At 37.1% G+C, this 25,056-nt stretch overlaps 1 protein-coding gene across 1 annotated transcript in view; it reads right to left on the bottom strand.

Moving 5' to 3' along the window:
• Window positions 1–791: 791 nt before the first annotated feature.
• LOC119087236 (F-BAR and double SH3 domains protein 2-like) overlaps window positions 792–25,056 on the bottom strand; it is an 80,412-nt gene continuing 56,147 nt past the window's right edge. The window contains exons 6-10 of the mRNA XM_037201930.1: window positions 18,893–18,988; window positions 17,095–17,166; window positions 9,252–9,365; window positions 8,046–8,150; window positions 792–1,276 (exon numbers count right to left, since the gene is read on the bottom strand). Coding sequence (XP_037057825.1) covers window positions 1,082–1,276; window positions 8,046–8,150; window positions 9,252–9,365; window positions 17,095–17,166; window positions 18,893–18,988 — 582 coding nt within the window. The 3' untranslated portion in view covers window positions 792–1,081. The remainder of the gene's footprint in view (window positions 1,277–8,045; window positions 8,151–9,251; window positions 9,366–17,094; window positions 17,167–18,892; window positions 18,989–25,056) is intronic.

Raw genomic sequence — 25,056 nt, 5'->3', positions numbered from 1 at the left:
GGTACTTTGCTGTGTGCAGCAGAGCCAGAAGACATGGCCATTATATTCCAGAGAGGATGACAGACAATAAAAGAAAACAAAAAAGAGAAACAGACACTGTAAGTTCTATGAAGAAAACAAGCTGTGTGCTGGTTATTACCTGTCAAACCCTACTTGCATTGGGTTCTAGCTCTGCCCTGGTAACTGAATTCACCTTTAAACTGAACCTGTGTTAGACTGAGCCTTGTATGTGTCTGTGTGTTTTTTGTTTTTTAATTTATTTTTATTTTATGTGCATTGGTGTTTTGCCTGCATGTATGTCTGTGTGAGGATGTCAGATCTTGGAGTTACAGGCAGGTGTGAACTGCCTAATGTGGGTGCTAGAAGTTGAACCCCGGTCCTCTGGAAACACAGTCAGTGCTCTCAACCTCTGAGCCATCTCTCCGGCCAGAGCCTTGTATGTGTTTTATGTGTGAGTATACATTCGTATTCACATGCATGTGGAGGCCAGAGGTCAGCACCTGGATATTATTTCTTAGGCACCACCCACCATGTTTTTTGAGACCGGGTCTCTTGTTGGCTAGGAACTTACCATTAGGCTAGCTCCACTGGCTGGCCAGGGAGCCCCAGGATCTGTCAGTCTCTATCTTCCCAGCACAGGAATCACAAACATGTGACACCAAGTCTGGCTATGTTACATAAGTTCTGGAGCTTGAACTCACATCACCATACTTGCATGATAAGCACTTTACTAACATATTTCTCTACCTCTGACCCTACATTTTAAAAAGACATTTTATAACTCTCCAATGTTCATGTCATGTCACTAGACCTCTGGGAACTTCAGAAACACTAGGTTTTCTCTTCTACTTTCAATTAAAATGCTATTTACCTTTAACTGGAATAATGGGTTTGGTGTTCAGACACTAACAGCCCAATTGTTGGCAAAGTATTCTTTACTGTATTAAAAAACAAAACACTAATACACTTGTTTTTTTCTCCCTCTTCTTTTACCTATATTAAGTTTAAATGAAGTGACAGAAACAACCTCCTAATATTTTTTTTAAATTTTCACCAAGTTTGGCTATAGAGCAAATAACAGTCAGTCCATGAAATCCAAGAAAAGAAACCATACCGAATGTAGAGTGCCGTTGCTGGTCACGGCTGGAGGGCGGGCCCACCGCTCATTTTCTAGTTCCTCCATTACTTGGTTCATGGCGCTCTTCAGCCACGTGTCCACAGAAACCCCAATCTGCTTTAGTAGCTCTAACCGGGCTTCAGCTTTCAATTTAATTATCTTAAAAAAAAAAAAACATGAAACAAATAAGGTTGAAGACCAAAGCAATTTCCCTTCACACTGATTAAATTATTTCCAACTTATTAACAACTTGATATTTACCAGCAACTGTTGTATACTAATTTTTCACCTACAGGACAGAGAGAGAACATGAACACAACAATAGGAATCTGGGCCTCCTCCTTGTGCATGTGATGCATGCGCTCTATCACTCAGTCACACCTGCTGCACTTTGCACTGCAAGAACACAGAACTGACGACACATAAAACAGACCATGACTAGGAAGAGATGAGAATGCTCCAAGAATAGGGCTTAGAACATTTTGAAATTCAGCATCTTCAGTAGTCTTCTAAACAAATTCTAATCATGTTATCCCTTGTTTTAAAATGCTATGACTTTGGACTAGGACTGTTTTATTCTTTTTTTTTTTTTTTTTTTTTTTAAAAGATTTATTTATTTATTATGTATACAGCATGTATGACTGCAGGCCAGAAGAGGGCACCAGATCTCATTACAGATGGTTGTGAGCCACCATGTGGTTGCTGGGAATTGAACTCAGGACCTCTGGAAGAGCAGTCAGTGCTCTTAACCTCTGAGCCATCTCTCCATACTCTGGTTTCTCTTCAGATCGTATAAATCTTTCGCCTTTTACTGTTTTATTCTTAAAAGAAAACAAAACACATTTATTTACTTAGTATACGTATGTACACCATATGAGTGCAGGAGCCTGAAGAAGTTAAAAGAAACATTAGATCCCCTGGAACTAGATACAGATGGTTGTGAGATAACATGTGGATGCTGAGATTGAACCCGGGTCCTCTGTAAGCAAAGTAAGTACTCTCAGCCACTGAGCCATCTCTCCAGCTCCAACTCTGGACTTTGCTGTCTTCTCTGTCTTTTCTGTCTTCTTTTCTGTCTTCTCATGGTCTCCTATGGTTCACATCATTACACACTCCTCCAGTACATCACAATCCCACCTGCTTGGTTGACACCAGTCCTTACATGCATTAGGATGGCTGCTTATCTTCTGAGGGTCAGTTAAAACATCCCTTCTGTGAAGGCTGTTCTAATGATTCTCCTTTCTTGGGCAGCAGCACATCATACCCTTCCCTCTATTCCTAAAGCACTCTGTGTAGATCTAGTCATAATGTGGAAGGCGTTAAACACCTAGCTGTTTAGCTCTTTACTTTTAGGACATAACTGAGCCTCCTTTAGCACTGGACACAGACATTCAAAGCTATTCTCCTAACACATGTTTAGTAATCATCTCTGAATGAATTCCTACACAAAAGCACTTAGACTGCTCTTCCAAGGAGATACTTTTCCTTAGAACTTTAGGTGAAATTAATCTTGAAAGACTGCCATTCAATGACACTGACATAAAGCATTTCTTTTAAATAATAATGCTTAATAATATTTCTTTTTAGTAATATTAACATTTTCCAGCGGAAGCTTCAAGAGCTTTGTTTTTGACTTGGCTGCCACTAGTGACTATTAACAAACAGTCCTTTTGATTTTAAATTAAATCATGATGAAGCTGCCGGAAACACTAGAGTTTGAGAATAAAGAGTTGTTCTGCGCCAAATTAAAGATGGAGAGTGATTGTCTACTTTCTGGCCTTTGTTCCTAAACCATAGGAAAGTACTCAAAATGACAAAAACGAGCATGCGTGCGCACACACACACACACACACACACACACATATACACTTATGGAAATTATAAATGTATGTCATTTGACCACTAATGCAGAGAAACAAGTGTATTTTATTTCCTCAACATTAAGTAGTCTAGTTTTACAGTAAGATTTATTTATTGATTGACTGACACAGGGTCTCACATAGCACAACTAGCCTCAAAATTGCAGCCTTGAACTTCTGATCCTAATGCCTTTTCCAACTGCAAGGATTATAGACATATTTTATTATGGCATATAGAATAAAATTTTCTATGATAACTATTTTTCTCCTATTCTTGAGATTATACTATAATTACAACATTTCTCTCCACACCTTTCTTTCTCCAATTCCTCCCTATAGATTCCTCCTTGCTCTCTTTAACAGCCACAGCATCTTTCTTCATTAATTATAATTACATCAGCCACAGCATCTTTTTCATTATTATTACATGCATATATGTATATACGTATACTATTTTAAATATACAGTTTAGTGGGTATTAAATATATTAACACTGTTGTGCAACAATTACACCATCTACTTCCTGATTGCTTGCGTCAGATACAACTAAACTAAGGTCTGGAGAGGTGGCTCAGTGGTTCAGAGCACTGGCTGCTCTTCCAGAGGTCTTGAGTTCAACTCCTAGCACCCACATGGCAGCTCACAAACTTTCTATAATGGGAGCCGATGCCTTCTTCTAGTATATAGATGTACATGTAAGAAAAACATACTCATATACATAAATAAACATTTAAAAATATTTTTTTAAAAAAACCTAAAATTCTATGCACCAAATAACAGTTTCCCATTCCCTTCCACAGTCCTGATAACTATAATTTGATTTCTGTCTCATGAATTCAACTGTTTTGGGTACAACATGCAGTACTTGTGACTGTCATCCTCTGGTTATTATTTGCATGGAATACTATTTTGTCTTTAGATTTAAAGTATTTTTTCAATAGACAACATATGGTTGAGTCATATTTTCAAAAGATTTTATTTAAATTTTATGTGTATAAATGTTTTGCCTGGATGTATATATGTGCACCATATGTATGCCTAGTCCTCACGGAATGTCAGAAGAGGGCATTGGATTCCCTGGATGTGGATTACAGAGAGTTGTAAGCTACCATGTGGGTGTTGTGAACCCAATCCAGGTTTTCTGCAACAGCAGCAAGTGCTCTTGATTCTAGTCCCTGTATCATTTTTAAAAAATCTATTCTGCTGATTTGTCTTTTAGTTAGAGAATTTAATACACTTATATTTAAAGTCATTAATAATACAGAAGGATTACTTCTGTCAGCTTGCATTTGTTTTGTATATGCTGATAGCTTTTTATTCCTCCCTTCCTGAAGTACTGTCTTCTTTGGAGTTTAGTTTTTATTTTTAAAGGTTACTTACTATGTAATTGTGTGTGTGAGAGAGTTGTTTGTCTTTGTGAGCTTATATCCACCATATGCATGCAGGAGCCTCTGGAGGCCAGAGGAGGGCAACAGATTCCCTGGAATCAGAGCTATAAGTGACTGTGTGCCCTCATGAGGGTGGTGGGAAGCAACCTGGGTCCCCTGCAAGAGCAGTAAGTACTCTTAACTGCTGAGACATCTCTCTAGCCCAAAGTTGGTTTTCATTTTTGTAGTGAGGTGTTTTAATTCCTTTCTCATTTTCTTTTACAAATATCTGTATATTATATATATTTAATGTATATATTTATAGGAAATTACATTTAATATCTTAATGCTATAACACTCAATTATTAATTTGCAATTATGTATCAGATAATTAATGTGTGTTTGTGGGTGACAAAAGGCATTACAAAAAATTTAAATACTTAAAAAAACCAGGATAAAAGTATGATTACTAATGTATTATTCAAACAATTGTCTCATTCTAATTTTTTTATTGTTGTTGTTGTTTGTGAGACAAGATTTCTTGGTGTAGCACTGGCCGTCCTAGAACTTAACTCTGTAGACCAGGCTGGAACTCACAGATAATCCGCTTGCCTCTGCCTCTCCAGTGCTGGGCTTAAAGGCGTGCAACACTATGCCCAGTTCATTGTAATTTTTAATTAGAAGCTGATGAGAATACCATGGCTAATGTAAATATTCTTGTGAGAATTGTAGAAATGATAACAATGTAATAATGGCTTATTGTGAGATGTTAATCTTTTTATAAGCATCTGGCACATAGGAAGCACTCATTAAATAGCTGAATTAATCAATATGACTTTGCCTCAAATTAACCAGCCACTTAAGAATTAATCATCACTACACAATCCTTATTTTCTGTATTTGAACTTTTAGTTTCTTCTCACTGAAAAAGTTTCTTTCATCTATTACAGAGTATACAACAGCTCTTATTCTAATTAGCAATAAAAATGGCATGGAACCACATAGAAAAGAGACTAGACAAAGCAGATTGATTAACAAGGAGGGAACCAATCATGCTGGTAGGAATTACAAAGAAAGCATGAAGAATATGATAAAATTTTAATCACTGTTTTTCTCTTTTGGAAAAGTATTTATAATAAACAACAACAACAAAACAATGCAAATAACAATACGAGTTAGGAAAAGGAAAAAACAGTGGATTGATTAGTCAGTTTCTCTGAAGAGTTCAGTGATCTAGTCTATCCAAAAACTTCAATAGGACAATCTTCAATTGTTGCCCTAATAAAATATGTCCTCATATCTGCTAACTAATTTTAGCATGGCTATTTTGACTATCCAATAAGTAGAAACTAAGTGAGAGCTCATTGAAGACAATTTCACAGATATTTAAAATAAGATAATGGCTATGATATCATGGTTCTATATTTTTAGTAAGAAAATTATCTTTGAGATTATAGACTTAACTGCCTGTGTCAGAGAGAGGTAAGACATTCTGTTGTAAAACTCTCACTTCATATTTTTAGTTTTAAAACTAACAAATAGCGAGTTTGGCATACTGAAAGGGATAGTAGTCACTCAATCTAAATGAAGACTGTGACCTATTACTGCTACACTAAGGGTGAAGTGGAGCAGCTTGGTGGAGTTAAGATACTAGACAGTGACACCATGGTGAGTCTGGAAATGGAAAATATAAAGACATCCCTTCAGAAAGTTTTGAGACTTGTCTTAAAATAGTCATTCCTGTTTCACTAATGTTTTCATCCAGTGTGGATAGGAACAAGGACAACTCTTTCACCACAAGCCAGTGTTTACCGCTCAGCAACTGCCTGCCAACAGTATTTGCCACCTTGTAGAGGTTTCCTTGGGACTCTGGGTTTAGAGAGGAAAAAAGTTATTCATTGCACACATTGCTCTCCTCTCTATGGAAGCTTGAGGTTCAGACTGTGCCAGGAATAACGTAGAGGAGGTACAAGAACAAATGGCATGTCTATTCTAACTCAGAGCACCTCCATGGGACAGTGCTCAAAAACTGCTTACATTCCCTGTGCTTACATACACTACCTCTCATTATCCAACTACTGAACCATTTTCTGAAAACTTTTAAAAGAATATAAAAAAAGTCACTAGTTTAGATGAACCCTCAACTAGTACAAGAATTCCTTATTCAGATGCCCTAAAGATTGTGTTTCAGAATCTGTGTGTTATATTATGTATGTATGTTCGTGTGTGTGCATTCGTTATATGGGGTATACACAATGAGGTCAGAGTCAATGTGGGTATCTCCTTGATTTAGCTCTACATTATTATTGTTGTTGTTATTATTTTGAGCAAGGTTTCACTCTGTAGTCCTAGCTGGTCTGGAACTCAGTATGAAGACCAGGCTGGCCTTGAACTCATAGATATCTGCCTCCCTCTGCCTCCCGAGTACTGGGTTAAAGGCAAGCACCACAACACACATATGCATTATTACCATTATTTTTTTAAAAAGGCCTCTTGGTTGGGCAGTGGTGGCGCACCCTTTAATCCCAGCACTTGGGAGCAGATCCAGGCAGATCTCTGTGAGTTCAAGGCCAGCCTGGTCTACAGAGCGATATCCAGGACAGGCACCAAACTACATAGAAAACCCTTGTCTCGGAAAAAAAAAAAAAAGAAAAGGAAGGAAGAAGGAAGGAAGAAGAAGGAGAGGAAGGAAGGAAGAAGAAGGAAGGAAGGAAGGAAGAAGAAAGAAAAGAGAAAAGGAAAGAAAAGGAAAAGAAGAAAGAAAGAAAGAAAAGAAAAAAGAAAGAAAGAAAGAAAGAAAAGAAAAAAAGAATGAAGAAAGAAAGAAAAGGCCTTCTCACTGAACCTAGAAGCTCAGGGATCTACTTGTCCCCACCTCCCCCTCCCCAGTATTAGATGGTGCTAGAGATCGAGCTCAGGTTCTCAGGCTTGCATGGCAAGCACTTGACTGAGCCAGCCCTCACCTAGACTCTTTTCTCTACTTACAACGCTATATGATATTCCATAGGGTGTATGCTTGGCCACCAGAAAGAAAATTTCCTAATCTCAAACTCAGGTTGCTTCCTTCCTATCTTCATCCTTTGGTTCAGATCTGGCCTGGCGGGTCTCATGACATACATCTGTGCTGCTTCTCTCACTGTGACTCATCATATACCACTTACTGGCTACGACTCCACTAAGTTCCACCTCTGTGCTGACAGAGCTCCTCTGTTCTGTGGGGCCCACCCTGTTCAACAGCCACTTTATGCCTCCTTAACAAGAACATAAATCTGGTTCTTTTATTTTATTTTTTTTATTCTTGCTTCATTTGTTTTAACATGTGTACAAGTTCTCAATGAATTGGCTCCAATCACAGTTTATCCCCTTTCCATAACCATATTTTCTTACTGCTACCTTGACTCTAATCTTATCCAATTGCCCAAGCTTACCCTATGTAAACTACTAATTCATTGCTTCACATTTCAACTTCCCCCTTCTACAGAAGAGTAACATAGTGGAACTTTTTTTTGGGGGGGGCGGAGTCGGGTAGGAAGAGTTTCATAGCTATACAAACCCTAAAAAGGTCTTATGACTCTGTGACACAGATGGTTTGTTGTCTTCAACTTAAAATTCCCATGTAGAAACTCAATTTCAAGATGCATGTTAAACTGTGACACCGTGCCTAGAACTGAGTGACATGCTATAACAGGCAGCTGTCCTTACCTCTGCTTTACGGATATTTTCTCTAGCTTCATCTATTTTCTGTTCCAGCTCTGCTCGACTTTGTTCTGATACAGCAACTCCATGACATTCCAGATCATTTAGAACCTATCAAAGAAAATAAAGATGACTGTTTTTGTTCTTGTGTTCTTTCCTTGAGCATTTAGGTAATTCCAAAGGGTTCAGTGGCTAAAGCCATGACTCATTTTTAAACTTTTACTTTTTATTTAACTAATTATAAACTGAAAGTTGTAAAACAGAGTCCCTGGCTTAGCTTCCCTGATGGAAACAACTTACAAAATCATGCAATAACAATGCAACTGGATCTCAAAAACAATGCATTTCAAGACTTCATGGGTACCCTAAACCACAGCAGTACGGAACCTTGTATTTACTATGGTTTCCAATGTGACCTACAGTACTGCATATGGCACCAGAGTTGACCTGCCCTTCTATGGCTCATAAGCTGGCGCCTCCTCAGTATGGCTTGCATGATAAGGCCACAATTAAGTGAAATTTGAACTTGAACACTAGCACTGTGACACTGTGACAGCTCATCTGCTAACAGATGGTGATGAAGTAACTCACAGGTGAGTAGAGTTGACAATGTGACATGCTTGATAAAGCAATATACAACCCCAGGGGGACAGAGTCACTTTGATTTTTTTTTTTAATTGATAGATGTAGTATATTTGTGTTGTTAAAACAGGGTCTTATGAAGTCACATTATTCTCAAATTCACTAGGTGACTAGCCTGGAGTTCTGATCTTCTAGTTTCTCTCTCTCTAGTTCTAGGATTACAGGATGACATTGCCACAATGCAATTCCTCAATGCTTGTACCAAACCTTGTCATGTCTGCAGAGACTGACCTCACTCTCCTTAAAGCACATGCCCAACAGTTTAATGGTAAACACTTACACTTAGAGCACTGCTACTAGGATTTTCAAACTTCTCAACACTGCAAATAGAACTACACAAAGAACCTGAGTAATGACTCCTTGAATGCACTCGAGTATTTATTTGAGATGAAAACATAACAGTGGAATTTGTATATGCTGTTTGTTTGTTCAGTTTTGCTGTATTGTGATCAACCAACTACCTTGCACACTTAATAAGCAGGTGCACAAAATAAAATAAAATCCAACCTCTTAAATCTAGCTAAAATCTGATTTCAGCTGCACACAGTCAGGGTGCAGTACCATACTTACCCGCTGCTGATGAACAATAGTTTTGTGCTCACGTGCCACACGTGTGGCCCATTTCCGAGCCTCCTTATTTAGACTGTGTTCCTCTGTGGTACCAGTTTCTGATTCTAATTTCGACTCTGCAACACAAGAGAGAACAGAGAGAGAAGCACTGTTATTTCCACTGCAACTCTACCAATTCGTAGTTGGACCAGAGGTCTTTCTTCAATCAGCACTGAGAATATAAGACATGCCCTACTACTGTGGGAAGCAAGGTCTCATGTCACAGAAAGTCAATATGAGGCAGCTACACAGAGATTAGCAGCTTTGGAGGCTACTGGGATGAACTCCTTCCTCTTTAAACACTTGATTAGCAACACTGAAAATTCCAGAAAACACCTGTCCTCTGAAAGTCAGCCTTTCATTGTTGGGACACTGTGCCCTCATATACCTAAGAGGATGTATCTATTTACTTAACAGGAGGACTTCCCACAAATTCTCTTATAACTATCTTCTCACTTATGAGAAACTGCTAAATGCAACAAAATTTCCACCAGAGGAAAGAGCCATCCCTCATGTTAAGAATTCTCATCTGGGCAGTAGTGCAGTATGCCTTTAATCCCAACACTTAGGAGGCAGAGTAGGTGGATCTGACTTCAAGGCCAGTTTGGTCTACAGAGCAAGTTCCAGGACAGTCAGGGCACACAGAGAAACCTCTCTCAAACAACAAAACAAAACAAACAAAAATAATCCTCAGGTAGTGCTGGAGAGAAGGCATAGTAGTTAAGAGTACAAACTGCTCTTGAGGAGGTCTGGAGTTTGGTTTCTAGCACCCACACTGGGTGGCTCACAACTGCCTGTAAACTCCAGCTCCATAGTACTCAACACTCTCTGGCCTCTTCAGCACCTATACTCATATATATATATATATACACACACACACACACACATACATACATACATACATACACACAGATACATACACATAAAGATAAATTTTAAAAATTTCAGGTACATTTCCCCAACAATATATTTGCCTTTTATATATTAGGGCAGTTATCAGAAATTATCAAAGCTCTTGTTTTTAAAAAAATTTTATTTACTTATTTTAAATTTTTATCTTTATTTACTTTTATTGTATGAATGTTTTGCCTTAAATGTCTGTCTGTTTGAATTGTGTGTCTGATCTGTGTGGAGGCCAGAAGAAAGTATCAGATCCCCGGAATAGGAGTTACAGGTGGCTATGAGCTACTGTGTGAATGCTGGGAATTGAACCTGGGTCCTATGCAATAGCAGTCAATGCTCTTAAATGCTGGGCCATCTCTCTGGCTCCATAGATTAAGGTAATTTTTTACTAATTTTTAAATAGATGCATAAGTAAAATTTAAATGTGCAAAAATCCTAAAGTAAGTGGGTATTTACTTAACCTGTGGAAAATGAAAATAAATATCAGAAATACTGGCTAGAATTATAGTAAAATATGATACAACAGAAATTTAATGTCAGAGTTTTGCTACTATTATATCCTAAAATCTTGTTATTCATAGTTCAAGGAAAATACAGATGAAAGACTCTTCTCTTTTCCGTCAGGAAATTGGAGGGAGAAACAGTCCTCATTTTTTTCTGCCTGTGTACATACTTATCTACATTTTACGGATGTTGACCTGTGCTTTTTCAAAGATGGTGCAACATTCTGAAGGACAGTCATTACTAGTTCTGGTAACGGGAGGAAGACACATTGAGATGTATGTAGGGTTGGAAATCGAAAATCCTGGTTCAGAACACAGACTGTGAGCTGTCAGAAACAGGTCTCCCGGTGTTGCCCAGGCTATTCTTGAACTATTCTTGATCCCCAGAAGCTAAGTAAAATATAGGGAGGAGTCATGTTGCTTGGATTGACCATTACTTATTCCACACACCTTTTGGGCTTATTGAAATGCTAAAGAACAGGGCAATGAGATCTATTTTTTGGAACAAAGTAAAAAAAATCAAGGGATTGATAGTTATCAGTCCCATAAAGAAGGTGAGTACCTCAGGGTTTCATCATCCTTGTCATCTCTTCTATCTTTGATAGTCTGGTATTTCCTATGGCAATTAGGAACAAAACTTAAAACAAAAAAGGAAAATTAGACTCCTCTTATGTGAAAATAACAAAAAAAAAGATGGCCAGTATTTACTACTATGTGCAAGACACCAAGTCATATTGCTTCTTTTCATACCTAGTAAGGTAGTCATTTCAGGTACAAGAAAGCTGAGTCAGCAAAGTTAAATACATAGAAATCAAACTGTTGGTTTTGGAACGAATCTATTATGTCTCTATCGTACAACTGCTCTATGGATATCTAATGCTCAATGACTCACATGACAGCTGGATGACTCTCTAACACAGATCCAAATAAATGTACCTGTCAATTCTTCACAGACTAGGCTTTATTGGTGTATGTGTAGTGTAGGGGTGTGTGTGTGTGTGTGTGTGTGTGTGTGTGTGTGTGTGTGTTTAGTACACAATATCCTCCCAAATAATTATACATTAAAAACTAATTTCAGCAAAGAAAGGTATACTTTACACACTTTAGGATTTTTTTTTTTTATTTATCTATCAAAACAGGGTCTCACTATGTAGACCTGGCCGACCTGAAACTTGTTATGTAGATTAGGCCAGTCTTTAACTTATGGTGATCCTCCTGCCTTCCGTGGTTTGCGATTATTGGTTTGTGTGAACCCATCTAACTTTAGAAGGACTTTTGATTTTATAGGTATCATCTAAGAAATGATAACATAAGGATATAAAGACTACTTTAGAATAACAAATTGACTATGAATAAGCTACACTAAACAACTTGACATTGGCTGGTGCCATTTGTAATCACATGTAATTAACACTACAATTCCTCAGTTTATGGTAGTAATGAATAACAATAAATATGGCTATAAAAGTTCATTTTAGTGGCTGGGAGATAGCTCAGTGGGTAAAGTGCCTGCCTTATAAACATTAGGATTTGAGTTCAAATCAGTTATAGGCACACATGTAAATGCATGCACAGGTGTACTAGAAAACACACACAATAGCCACAAACATGAACACATGGTACATAAAATTCAGTTTGGTAAGTTCCTTTCACTACAGTATTCTAAAACATAAGTCATAATAATATATTAACTTGAAACAGGTTTCATCAGTATGATATAAAAGATATGCCAAATAACAAGGTTCAATGGCTAGAAAGATGTCTAGGTAGTTAAAAACATGGCTGCCCTTCAAGAAGACCAGAGTTCCATTCCCAACATGCACATGGAGAAGCTGACAACTGCCTTCAAATCCTGATGAAGGGAATTCAACTTCTCTCTGTCTCTTGGGTACCTACACACACATACTCCCATGGGCAGTATACATAAACAGAAATAATCTTTAGGAAAAAAAAAAAAAGAAACAGTTAACTCTAAGCCTTAATAATAATACTGCAATGATATGTTTCAAGTAGATATTCTGGATTTATGCAGGAGTGCTATGTATGGTGCAATCTGAAATGGATATATATGTGAAAAGGTTCTCTTTTTAACAAAGATATATTTTTATTTTCTGTGTATGGTGTTTGCTTGCATATATGCCTGTGCAACCATGTATGTAGTTCACAGAGGCCAGAAGAAGGCTCTGGATTCTCTAGAACTGGAGTCACTGTTGATTGTCAGCCATGGGTCCTGGAACTGAACCTCTGCAAGAGCAGCAAGTGTTTTAATTGCTTGCATCTCTCTAGGTCTCCTCTAAATTTTTTTGTTTTTTTTCCCTGGGTAGCCAAGGCTGAACTCAAACTCACAATCCATCTCAACTTCCCAAGTGCTGGATTTCTAATATGCTATCTTATCAGAAAAAAAAAAAAGTGCTGTTTTTTTTTAATTTTACAAAGGATATGGAATTATTCATAAAAGTTCTATTTTATCATAGCAGTAAAGCTGGAAATCCAAATAATCTCTCATCTAAACCTGGATTAAATGTTAGTAGCTCAAAAATTCTTAATTCAAATTACAAAATTAAAAATAAAACTAAGGAACAATTATTCTATCCTTCCTCTGCAGGATATTACTGCATATCTAAGTATGTATATTACTCATATCTAAATACATTCTATAGTTCTCCACTTATAATAATTATAATTATCTATGAAACTCCCAACAAAAGCCTAGGTTATAACATGGTATTTCTCACATTCTCTCTCATCACCACAGGGTACTTTGTCATTTAGGACTAGATCATTCATCTTCAAACTTTCAGCTACAGTACTTGCTGAATGACTTTGAACAAACATCCTCAACTTTAAAGCAAAGGATTAAAAATTGCATCTAAAATAGAGTTTGTCATAAAGATGAAATGAATTAATAGTAGGCCATATAGTTAGAAAAATGTCCAGCATGAACTAAATGTTCAAAAATACCATCCAATAATTTTTGTTATTTTCCAATTTCTGCTATGTTGTTTCTTGATCCCTGCAGGATAAATTTTAGCTCATCATCAAGATTTAATTCATAACAAGAACCTGTGAGATGCTCAGTGGGTAAAGGCATGTGCCATTAAATCTGATGACCTGAGTTTAATCCCTGAGACCCACATAGAAGAAGCAGAGAATTAACTCTCATAATGTGTCCTTTGAATTCTGTATTAATAAATAAACATTTGAAAACACTTAATTAAAACAAAGACCTTTATAACAAGAAAATAACATAAAAGCAACATAAAATGTAAAAATGGATAAAAGATTGAAATAAAATATTTTACCAAAGTAGATCTATAAAGGTCTATTAAGCTCATGAAAACATTTAACAGCTAGTCATCGAGTAAACACAAACCAAAACTACCATAAAATACTATTTCCTAACCACAAGGATGGCTGAAATCAGAGATGGGCTAGTATGCAGCTCAGCAGCAGAGTGCTTGCCTAGTATGCACAAAGCCTTTGGTTTGACCTCCAGGCCTGTGATAAACAACAAACAAAAATAGACGACAATAACAAATATTTGTTAGGATGTGGAGAAATAAGAACCCGCATACAAAGCTGGTGGAAACAAAAAATGATGCGGTTACTTTGGCAAATAGTTTAGCAGTTTCCTAAAAATAATTTAAACATAATTTACCATAACCCAGCAACCCTAGCGAAATGAAGACACATTAATATAAATAAATACAGTAGCATTATCTCCCCCATCTCTTTCTGTGACTGTTTGTGTGTGCACACGCACTTGTACCATGTGGTCCAGAGGACAACCTTGACTGTTATTTCTTAGGTGTTGTCCATGTTTTTGTTGTTTGTTTTGTTTTTGTTTTTTTGAGATGGGGTTTCTCTGTGGTATAGCCCTGGCTGTCTTGGAACTTGCTCTGCAGACCAGGTTGGTCTTGAACTCAGAGATCCACCTACCTCTTCCTCTTGAGTGCTAGGATTAAAGGCGTGCATCATCACTGCCCAGCCCACCTTTTTTTGAGCTATAGTCTCTCGCTAGCTTGAAGCTCACCAACAAGGCTAGGCTGGTTGGTCAGCAAGCTATGTAGAGTTACCTGTGTTTACTAGCCATAGTACTGTGATTTTTAAAAATTATAATTACATTTCTCCCTTCCCTTCTTCCCTTCAAACCTCCCCATATCCCCATTCCTACTTGCTCTCAAATTCATGCTCTCTTCTTTCATTAATTGTTATTGCATGCATATATGTATACGTTTATACATATATACACACCTAAATATTACCTGCTCAGTCTGTTACTTACTATGTATGTTTTCAGGGCTGACCATTTGGCATCAGACAACCAATTGTTGTGCTTCCCTGTGGACTGTTAAGCAAAACAACAAGCCTGTTGTTTTTTTGTTTTGTTTTGAAAAAGTGGGTTCTGGGTATTGAACTGCTTACAAGAAAAGTACTTTATTGACTTCTTCCCAGCCTGGTAAGAGTCAAGGTGCAAGCAACCTAAATGTCCACCAAATAATTAACAGATAAACGAAATGTGGAATATTCATGCAATGCATATTAATCAGAAATTTAAAAACAAAAAACAAAAAACAAGTACATTCAACAACATGGATAAATCTGAAAGACATGTTAAATGAAAGAAGCAAGATACCACAGACTACACATACTGCATGATTTAATTTAGTGACATGCCCAGAAAAGGGAAATTACAGAGACAGAAAGTATAAGTTTGCCTGGATGAGGGGAGTCTTCTAATGATGATGTAAATGTTCTACAACTATTTATAATGATGCTTACATAATTTGGTAAATATACAAAAGTTATTGAATATACTGAACTGAGTAAATTATATAAGTATGCTTCAATAAACCTGTTTTAAAAAATCTTACCACATCAGGGTTTACTGATTATATCAGTCACTGGACACCAAGAAAATGCCACTACGTGCAGTTAATGCCTTAATCTTATCTGTGTATATGTTAGTGAGCTCATCTAGTCCATGGTCTGTAGATTACCATATAACCAAGTGACTTCCATGTGCAGTAGGGATTCAGTGTTTGCTGAAATTACATATGCTTCAAACAAGATGAGAACAAGAATGTTTTTAGAAATATGAATGAGGACAGAGGCAATTAGTCCTTCCTGCATGGCCAAAGTTCACCTCACAAGATGAGTGAGTTAACAGCTCTGACTTACACTCTTCACTCCATGGTAGTTTAGTGCTACCAACTCTAAAAGGAAGCAGTTAAATAGTGGCCCCATCCTCGTGAAGAAGAGTAGACTATATAGAGAAAAAAAATATTGGAGATGGTCTGTATGTATGTTATGTATGTATGTATGTATGTATGTATTGGTTTTTTGAGACAATTCTCTGTGTAGCTCTGGCTGTCCTGGAACTCTCTTTGTAGACCAGAATGGCCTTGAACTCACAGAGATCCACCTGCCTCTGCCTCCTTAGTGCTAGGATTAAAAGTGGGCACCACCACACCATCTGGCAATAAATTTACTTTTTACTTTATGTACACTGTGTGTTTTGCCTGCATGTATGTCTGTGGGGATGTTGGATTTCCTGGAACTGGAGTTACAGACAGTTGTGAGCTGCCATGTGGGTGCTGGGAATTGAACTCAGATCCTCTGGAAAAGCAGTCAGTGCCCTTAATTGCTGAGCCATCTCTCCAGCCCTGGGTGTTTATTTTTTCTGAGTAGAAAAAAATTACATACAAGAGCTAAAATTAGGCTGCTGGCTGCTCTTACAGAGGACCTGAGCTCAATTCCCAGCCCTTGCATAGTGCTCACAGCCATCTGTAACTCTGGACCCAGGGGATTCAGCACCCTCTTTGGGCTTCTGCAGGCACTAGGCACACACAAAGAACAGACATGCATGGAGGCTTTAAAAAACTCAAGACACATAAAAATTACACACAAAATTTTTATAGTTAACAATCTGGAATGATTTTTGTAAATTCACATTTATCTTCTTCCGTTACAAAAAAATTGTTCCAAAAGCACTGACCATTCCTTTTCAGAAGACAAAATGTATAGCAGGAAGAACATTAATACTGCCATCCTAACAGTTATGTGCCATTCATCCATGGTAAGACTTTGGTCAAGTTTCTTTACTTTTAGGCTCCATTTTTCTTTAATAAAGGTAGGATTAGTTCAATGCCCCTGTACTGAGGAAACTAAAGGTGATTCAGGTAAGGAAGAAGCCACTTTCTTGATTACAAATAGTAAAAAAAAAAAAAAAAAAAAAAAAAGCCTTCCTAATTTATAAGGTAAAACTGATAGCCATGGCTGATTCATTTAAGGCCCCCTAGACATATATATGACTTGTATGCCAACATCAGGCCCCGCCCTTCAACGACATGCAAGCCCACACATTCCACCCTTCCCCCCTTCCCATACCCATATACCTCAGCTATGGTCATTCTCAGAGCACTGACAGGGGAGAGCTCAATATCCACCAGTTGGGCGGCTTTTAAACTCTGCCCAAGTAAAGAGTGCACAAGGACAGAAACAGCAGAGAGTTAGAATTTTAAGGTAAACAGGGACATAACAGCTAAGAACATTAGCACAGTGTCTAGAAACAAAGAGAGGTATTAGGGCTATAGTTAAGCTTGGAAAAGTGAGGTAAGAGTCACTACTATTCTGTGGCAAATGGGCAAAGAAATAATCTCAAATTGGTCAGAATTTTAAGCTTATCAAACTCAAGAAACTTGTTCATACTCTTCATCTTCTTTTTTTTTTTTTTAAAAGCTACATCTCATTCTGTAGCCCATGTTAGCCTTCTCATACATCAGCCTCCCTGCTGCTGGAATTATAGGAATGAGTTGCCATACAGAATTATATCCTGTATCTCTAATGTTCCACTTATTCATGCCAGGCTTCAAAGAAGTCAAACTCTAAGAAAATGTCACTGAGTCATTAAGTAGAAGTTGAGTGCTTGTAAAGGGGGAACAGCTGGGGAGGTAGCTCAGCAAACAGAGCACCTGCCTAGCACTCACAAGGCCTTAGGTTTCATCCCCAACACTGCCAAAAATAAAAAAATAAAATTAAATTTTAAAAGGGAGGTATTACTATAACAAATAAAGATTATTATATAGAGAAGAATAAGGATTTCCTCCATTTCTTCCATATAGCCTCTGACACAAGGCTATTTAGAATGTAAGAAAACAAAACACTGGATATGGTGGCTGAAAGTGTAATTCCAGCACTTGGGAGGCAGAGGCAAGATTTCTGTGAATTTGAGGTCAGCTAGTGCTATAAAGCTGAGACTATTTTGTGGGGAGGGTGAAGAAAAATCAAGCATATATCTATTAAACTCATAACTATATTATAAGCTCCCTGCTACTGATTCTGGTTTTATCAAAAGACTTACAATATACTTTGCCTTCTATTTTAGCTTGCCTACTTTAGGAGAATGTGCTAGAAATGCTCAGACTATCATCACTCTATACCATTACATTTTGTATTTTTATTGTCAAATTGATATTTTGTCTCTTTCCAAACTTCAAATAATTGTAAACTTTTCTCATAAACTTGGAAAAAATGATCAATGTCTGCTATTTAAAAACTTCCCGCCGGGTGGTGGTAGCGTACACCTTCAATCCCAGCACTTGGGAGGCAGAGCCAGGTGGATCTCTGTGAATTCCAGGCCAGCCCGGGCTACAGAGGGAGATCCAGGACAGGCACCAAAACTACACAGAAAAATCCTGTCTCAGAAAAAAAAAAAAAAAAAGGAAAAAGAAAAAGAAACCCTTCCCATTGGGGCTTAACATTAATACTTTATATAATTTAAACTATGAAGGGAATTGTCAAAGTCCTATAATTTGTATAAAGCCAATGAAAATAATTTCATGTACATATTTATCATTCCATTTATTAATTCTATTCTGGTTAAAATTTAGCCACTGGTTGGTTTGAAGGAAATAGTATGAAGAAGGATATATAGTATGAAATATGGGCAGAAAACATAATTTATACTGGAAAAAAATCCATTGAATAATTTTTATTTTATGATTGTTTTCGGATTTTCTGTAACTTCTTTAACTCAACCTACAGTTCAAAGACATTGGATGTGCTAGCTGTACTAAGAAAGAACTGTTGTGGTTTCTCTGTGCCCTCACAGTTGTTAAAATCAATGAGACACACTCAGCTTCTGCTGCGTATTCAAGCACAAACGAGTGAAATGAAGATGTGGAATTCCCTTACAGTATCACTGTCACAAGGCTGGAACTGGAAGGGCTGAGGCTTGTGAAACACAGCATTCTCTTGTAGAAACAGCTGAAGGTTATAGTCCCGTACCACCTAAAGACAAAACAGGAACCTGTAAGTCTTAAGTAAGGTTAAAATGTCCAGTAATTATATTCTGAAGTTTAGTCTCAAGTTTAGAGGCTGTCCAGATGGCACACATCAGGTAAAGAGTGCTTTGCTGCACAAGACTGATGGCCTGAGCTCAATCGCCAGAACCCACGTAAAGGAGAAAAGAGAGAACCAATCCCACAAAGTTGTCCTCTGACCTTTACAAGCGTGCTGTAGCATATCTCCACATGCTCGTATGTGCATGTATACAAACACACACACACACACACACACACACACACACACACACACACACCCCACAGAAGAATATAATTAAATAAAATATTTAAAGCTTAAGATTTATTCTGCTACTTTCTTATTTACTTATTATTTTGACATAGTCTTAATATGGAGCTCTGGCTGGCCTGGAATATACTATGTAGACTAGACTGACCTGGACCTCATGAGAGATTGATCTGCCTCTGTCTTCCAAGTGCTGGGATTAAAGTCATGTATCACCATGCCTGGGTGTTCTTTGAAACAAACAACAATTATTTTAATTGTGTGTATACATACATGTCTGTGTATGGGTTTGTGTACCTGTGGATGCAGGTGCTCATGGAGTCTGGAAGGAGTCAAATACCCTAGAGCTGGAGTTACAGGCAGCCTGAAGTGGGTGCCGGGAACTCAGGTCCAAGATCACTACTTGCTCTTAACCACTGAGTTATCTCTCTAGCCCCTTGTTATATTCTAAACAAGTAAGAAATTTTCCAACACAATGTGGTAAAAAAGAAAGAAAAATGTTACACATCTTACTTTTCTTTTAACTAAGTTCTTATATGTCTGGTTTTCTCAAGAATATAAATTTGGAAAGTACTAGTTTAGAAACTAGTCCAGATTAGGAGACCAGATAAATAACATGCATTATTTTAAGATGACAAGAAGACAGCTACTATAAATCTTATTGGGGTTGCGGGGAGAGGGGAGGGGGAAAAGAATTGAAAGCACATAGTCCTTTTGGTTTCTCCCAGCTCATTTTCTTGTTTTTAAAAAAGTTGTATTTTCATTATGTGTATATGGTTCATGGGTCTCTTAAGTCTGAAAACCAACCTACTACATGATATACCTTGAGAAAAGCTAGGAGTAAGCAGTACTTAACTGAACACAAGCTGAGTTCTACTTGGCCTCACTGCTTGTCCTTTACTCAACTTTTAATTGCTGTACATTAGAGCAATAAAAACTGGGCAGAGGTACAACTCTGCTCTTTTACACATGGTTATGCACTTGCCTCAGTGCCTTCTCTGAAGATCATAGCCTTTTCAACTAAACAGTCAGAGTGCCTATATAAGTATAGGTTTATTTCAAGACTAAAACTTTATTTCACTGGCCACTTATGTCTCTTCTAATGTTCACACATACTGTCTTGATTTCTGTGACTTTATAGTAAGCTTTGTAAGCTGGAACTGTGAGTAGTTCAATTTTGCTTTTCCTTTTTAATATTATTCCAGCTAGTTAGGGTTTCCTCACAGTTCCATATAAACTTGAGGATTGTCTTTTCCACTTCTATAAACAAAAATGGCTACTAGAGTTTTGATAGGGACTGTATTAAATCTTTGGGTAGTACTATAAAGGCAGCAATATGAAACCTTCCAATCTATGAACATTTATCATTTATATTTATTTAGATCCTCTTTTGCAATATTTTATAATTTTCAGTACATAAGTCTTCAGCTAAATTTATTCCCAGGTACTTTATTCTTTGGATACTACTGTAGTTTGGAATTGATTTTTTAATTTTATTTTGAGATCATTCATTGATAAGACACACAATTGGTTATTATGCCTTTATCTTGTTTTTAGAGTAACTTTACAGAATTGCTTTTTTTTTTTTTTTTAAATCTGGGTTACTTTTTAGTAGTTTTTACATTTGTTCTGTTGATACATAGAGAATCATACCATTTCGAACCAACAGTAATTTTGATTCTTCTTTTTCTAACCTAACTGTTTAAGTTAGAACTTGCAGTACAGCAGTTAAGCCTGGCCATGAAAGCAGTTCTTGATCTTGGGAAACATTGAGCATTTCACTACTGAGAATGGTATTAGCTGTTGGCTTATGGCATGCTTTTTTTGTTTTGTTTTTTTGAGACAGGGTTTCTATGTGTATCCTGGCTGTCCTGGAACTCACTATGTAGACCAGGTTGTCCTCAAACTCACAGAGATCCTTCTTGGCTCTGCCTTCATGTGCTTGGGATAAAAAGGATGTGCCAACATGGCCAGCTTTCATGTCTACTGTAATGATCATAATTTTGTTCTTTATTTCACTAAATTCACCTTTTCTGGTGAGTTTTAAGGTATTACATAACAATGGACAGTTTCCAAAAAAAATAGGATAAATTTTCAAGTATGAACTGTTCAAGAGCTACATTACTAATTGGTAGAAGTATTCTTTGCAGGCAGAAAGTAAGCACACAGGAACATACTATACCGGACAATAGAGTTGCTTTTAGAGCTACTATCTTAGAGAAAATATCTATGGCAACATCTGCTTCAGTTACATATACAAAGCATTTCATTAAATATTAAGGAGAAGAGCAAGCTTCATAAATAATTAAAATTTAATAGAAGCTCCTAGGACCAGCTGTTTCCATTTACAGGATGAAAGCTATAGAGAACACTTTAACATTTATAGTATGTAGTGTCTGCATGAATTACCCTTACAACATCTTTGGGACTATGTTATGTGTAAGCAAGCAAAAAAAACCCTAACAAAGTAGTAAACAGTGTAGAATAAAAAAGTCTAGATTTAAACTTTCCATTTGGTTTGAAAAATGGTTGCTTTCTGAACCATAACCAGAGCAGCATAACGAACTCTTTATAACAGAAGAGCACATGGTATATAAACTTGTAGGTGTAAATACTTTTCGCTTGCAACAACAGGGCACATCTCCAAGCTACATCATTCATATCGAATTTTCATTCCTACATTTTCAGTCTTGACATAAAAGCATCTCATTTATACCTCACCCCCAGGGAGAGAGAGACTCATATGAGTGAAGACAGAAAATAAAAGTTTACCTCTTTGTCTCCAAAGAATTTCATAAATTTTTAATATATTTCAATAAAAATAATAAGATAAAGAGATAATAAATATAGTAGAAATAACACTAGTAATGGAAGTACTGTGTGTGTATTTGTGTGTGTGTGTGTGTGTGTGTGTGTGTGTGTGTGTGTGAGAGAGAGAGAGAGAGAGAGAGAGAGAGAGAGAGAGAGAGAGAGAGAGAGAGAGAGCGCAGAGACAGACAGAGAGAAAACACACTCTCAGGCTCAACCTATCTTTCTTTCCATAAAACAAACAATTTAAGAGACACTAAGAAGGCCTAGAAAATCAAATACATGTATAGTATATTTTCATGGCTCATTTATAAACTAAAAATAGTGTACTAACTTAACATTTCCTTTGAAAGAGAAGTTTCAAAAAATTATGACAAATAATTTTATTCTAACAAAATTAGAATAAAAATAGATTATATCTCTAGTTGGTTTAAAAATAAATATCAACTTCACTAAATCACTTCTAAATAAGTAAAGAAAATTCAGATTCAGAGGGGAGAGGGAGAGGAGAGGGAGAGGGGGAGGGAGAGGGAGAGGGAGAGGGGAGGGGAGGAGAGGGAGGGGGAAGGGGGAGGGGGGAGAGAGGAGGGAGGGGAGAGAGGGAGTTTAGGTAATTAAAAACAAGAAAAACAAGCTTCAAGAAATAGCAAGAACACAAAGTAAGGAATAAAGGAACTTGGAGAAAAGTAATATGAAACGAACTGAAAAACACTGGGAAAATTAACAAAACTGATTGGTATCACAAAAATAAATGAAGTGAACAAATAACAAGGAGATGGCCAGAAAGACAGCTCTTAAAAGACATGTGCTACCAGATCTGATAAATGGACAACTAATAGAGAAAAAATATAGCTAAAAATACTGAAATCAAAAATGAGAAAGAAAAATTCAGAAATCCTGAAGACTACTAAACAATTTTTTCAGCAGTCAAAAACATTGCTATGTAGAGAGCAAAAAACAACAAGCTCTATAGATTTTCCTCCAATATTCCCGTATGATTTCAAACATATACATTAAAATAAAAAGAATTGGCCAGGTGGGTGGGACACATTTAATCCCAGCACTTCAGAAGCAGAAGCAGTGGATCTCTGTGAGTTCAAGGACAGCCTGGTCTACACAGCAAGTCCTACCAGTCAGGGTTACACAGTGAGACCCTGTCTCAAAAAAAATGCATTAATCAATAAATAGTCTAAAAAGTTTTTCACAATGAACACCTGTATGCTTATTACTACAAATCTAATTATTTTACTTTTTCCATCCTTCTTTCTACGCATCAATATTTATATCTTTATTTCAGGGTAGGGATAGACATAGGACAAGATGTTAAAAGTATCATACTATTAATGTTTATATTTGATATCAACTTAGCATCGTAATGCTTTAAGTTTTTAAGAGAGATTAATTACATGACTTTATGTGGATGAGTGTTTTGTATGTATGATTGTGTACATTGCTACATGTGTGCCCCATGGAGGTCAAAAGGTGTGTAGATTCCTTGGACCTGGAGGACCACCATATGTGGGTGCTGGATCTAAACCTAGATCTTTTCAAGAGCAAGTGCCCTTAACTGCTGAGCCTTCTCTCCAGCCCATTAATGTTTAAAAAATTTTTTTTTAAAATTAAAACATAGAATCAGGAGTTCAAGTACACTGAAACAAGAATATTTGCATTAGGAGGTGTTTAGGATAAAGAATCTGTGTGCCTGCCTTTAATCCAGCACTCGGGAGGCAGAGCCAGGCGGATCTCTGTGAGTTCGAGGCCAGGCTTACCAAGTGAGTTCCAGGAAAGTCACAAAGCTACACAGAGAACCCCTGTCTCGAAACAAACAAACAAACAAACAAAAAAAAACCCAAACAAAGAATCTGTATACCCTTCTCATTCCATCTTGTGATTCCTAAACAGTTTCTAAATACATTAGCCAGTTCCTGTTCTCCTTGAAAATAAATAAATAAATAAATAATAATAAATAAAAAAATAAAAGAATTGAGCTAGATCTTTTAAAGGTGTAGATCTAGGTAGCAGAATGTATACACTTTAAAATGCATAGTCAGGAAATAATCATAATGCATTTTCCAGAAAGAAAGTAACATTTACAGGAACATTGTATCTTCTAAAGGAGATTCACTATTGCTAAAAAGAAACGTAAGTTATCCAATTCTGAGGAAAAACAATATTTATTTTCTTTCAGTGTGTATAATTCAGTATGTATATTCAGCATGGCATGTAGGCAAAATTAACAGATCAATATTTTAAATGAAAAGATTATCAAAGAATGATAGCATATAGAAAGTGAGTTAGAGCTGGCCTGGTGGTGCACACCTTTAAGCCCAGCACTCAGGAGGCAGAGGCAGGCAGATCTGTGAGTTCGAGGCCAGCCTGGTCTACAGAGTGAGTTCCAGGACAGCCAGGGCTACACAGAGAAACCCTGCCTTGAACACCTCCCCACACCCCAAAAAGAGAAAAAAAAAAAAAAAAGAAAGTGAGTTCAGGGCTAGGAGAGGTGGCTCCAGTGGTTAAGAGCACTGGTAGCTCTTCCCAAGGTCCTGAGTTCAATTCCCAGCAACCACATGGTATAGTTCAGAACCATCTATAATGGAATCTGATGTCCTCTTCTGTCATGCAGAAAAGAGCACTCATATACACAAATAAATACATCTTTTAAAAAAGTGAGTTTAATTTGTTAAAAACAAACTCCAAGGCACTACAGAATTTTATTTTTAAACCACTTATCAATGCTACATTCCCTGTGTATATCTTTCTGACTCTCTGCACTGATACATAACCTTGTTCTCTCAAATGACTGAGTCAATGGATTTGAACAGATCAGATTCTTCACTGATTCTTCTCAAAGGGAATGTGTATAGCAGCATATTGCAGGGGCTGATGTCTGAGCCAGCCTGCTACATCACCTCCCCTTTCATTCATGGCTGTGACAACAGTTTCTCCACTCATCAAGAACGTTC

The sequence above is a fragment of the Peromyscus leucopus genome, unplaced genomic scaffold (assembly GCF_004664715.2).
Source record: "Peromyscus leucopus breed LL Stock unplaced genomic scaffold, UCI_PerLeu_2.1 scaffold_420, whole genome shotgun sequence".
Lineage (NCBI taxonomy): Eukaryota > Metazoa > Chordata > Mammalia > Rodentia > Cricetidae > Peromyscus > Peromyscus leucopus.
This window is presented reverse-complemented; position numbering and strand designations above follow the sequence as displayed.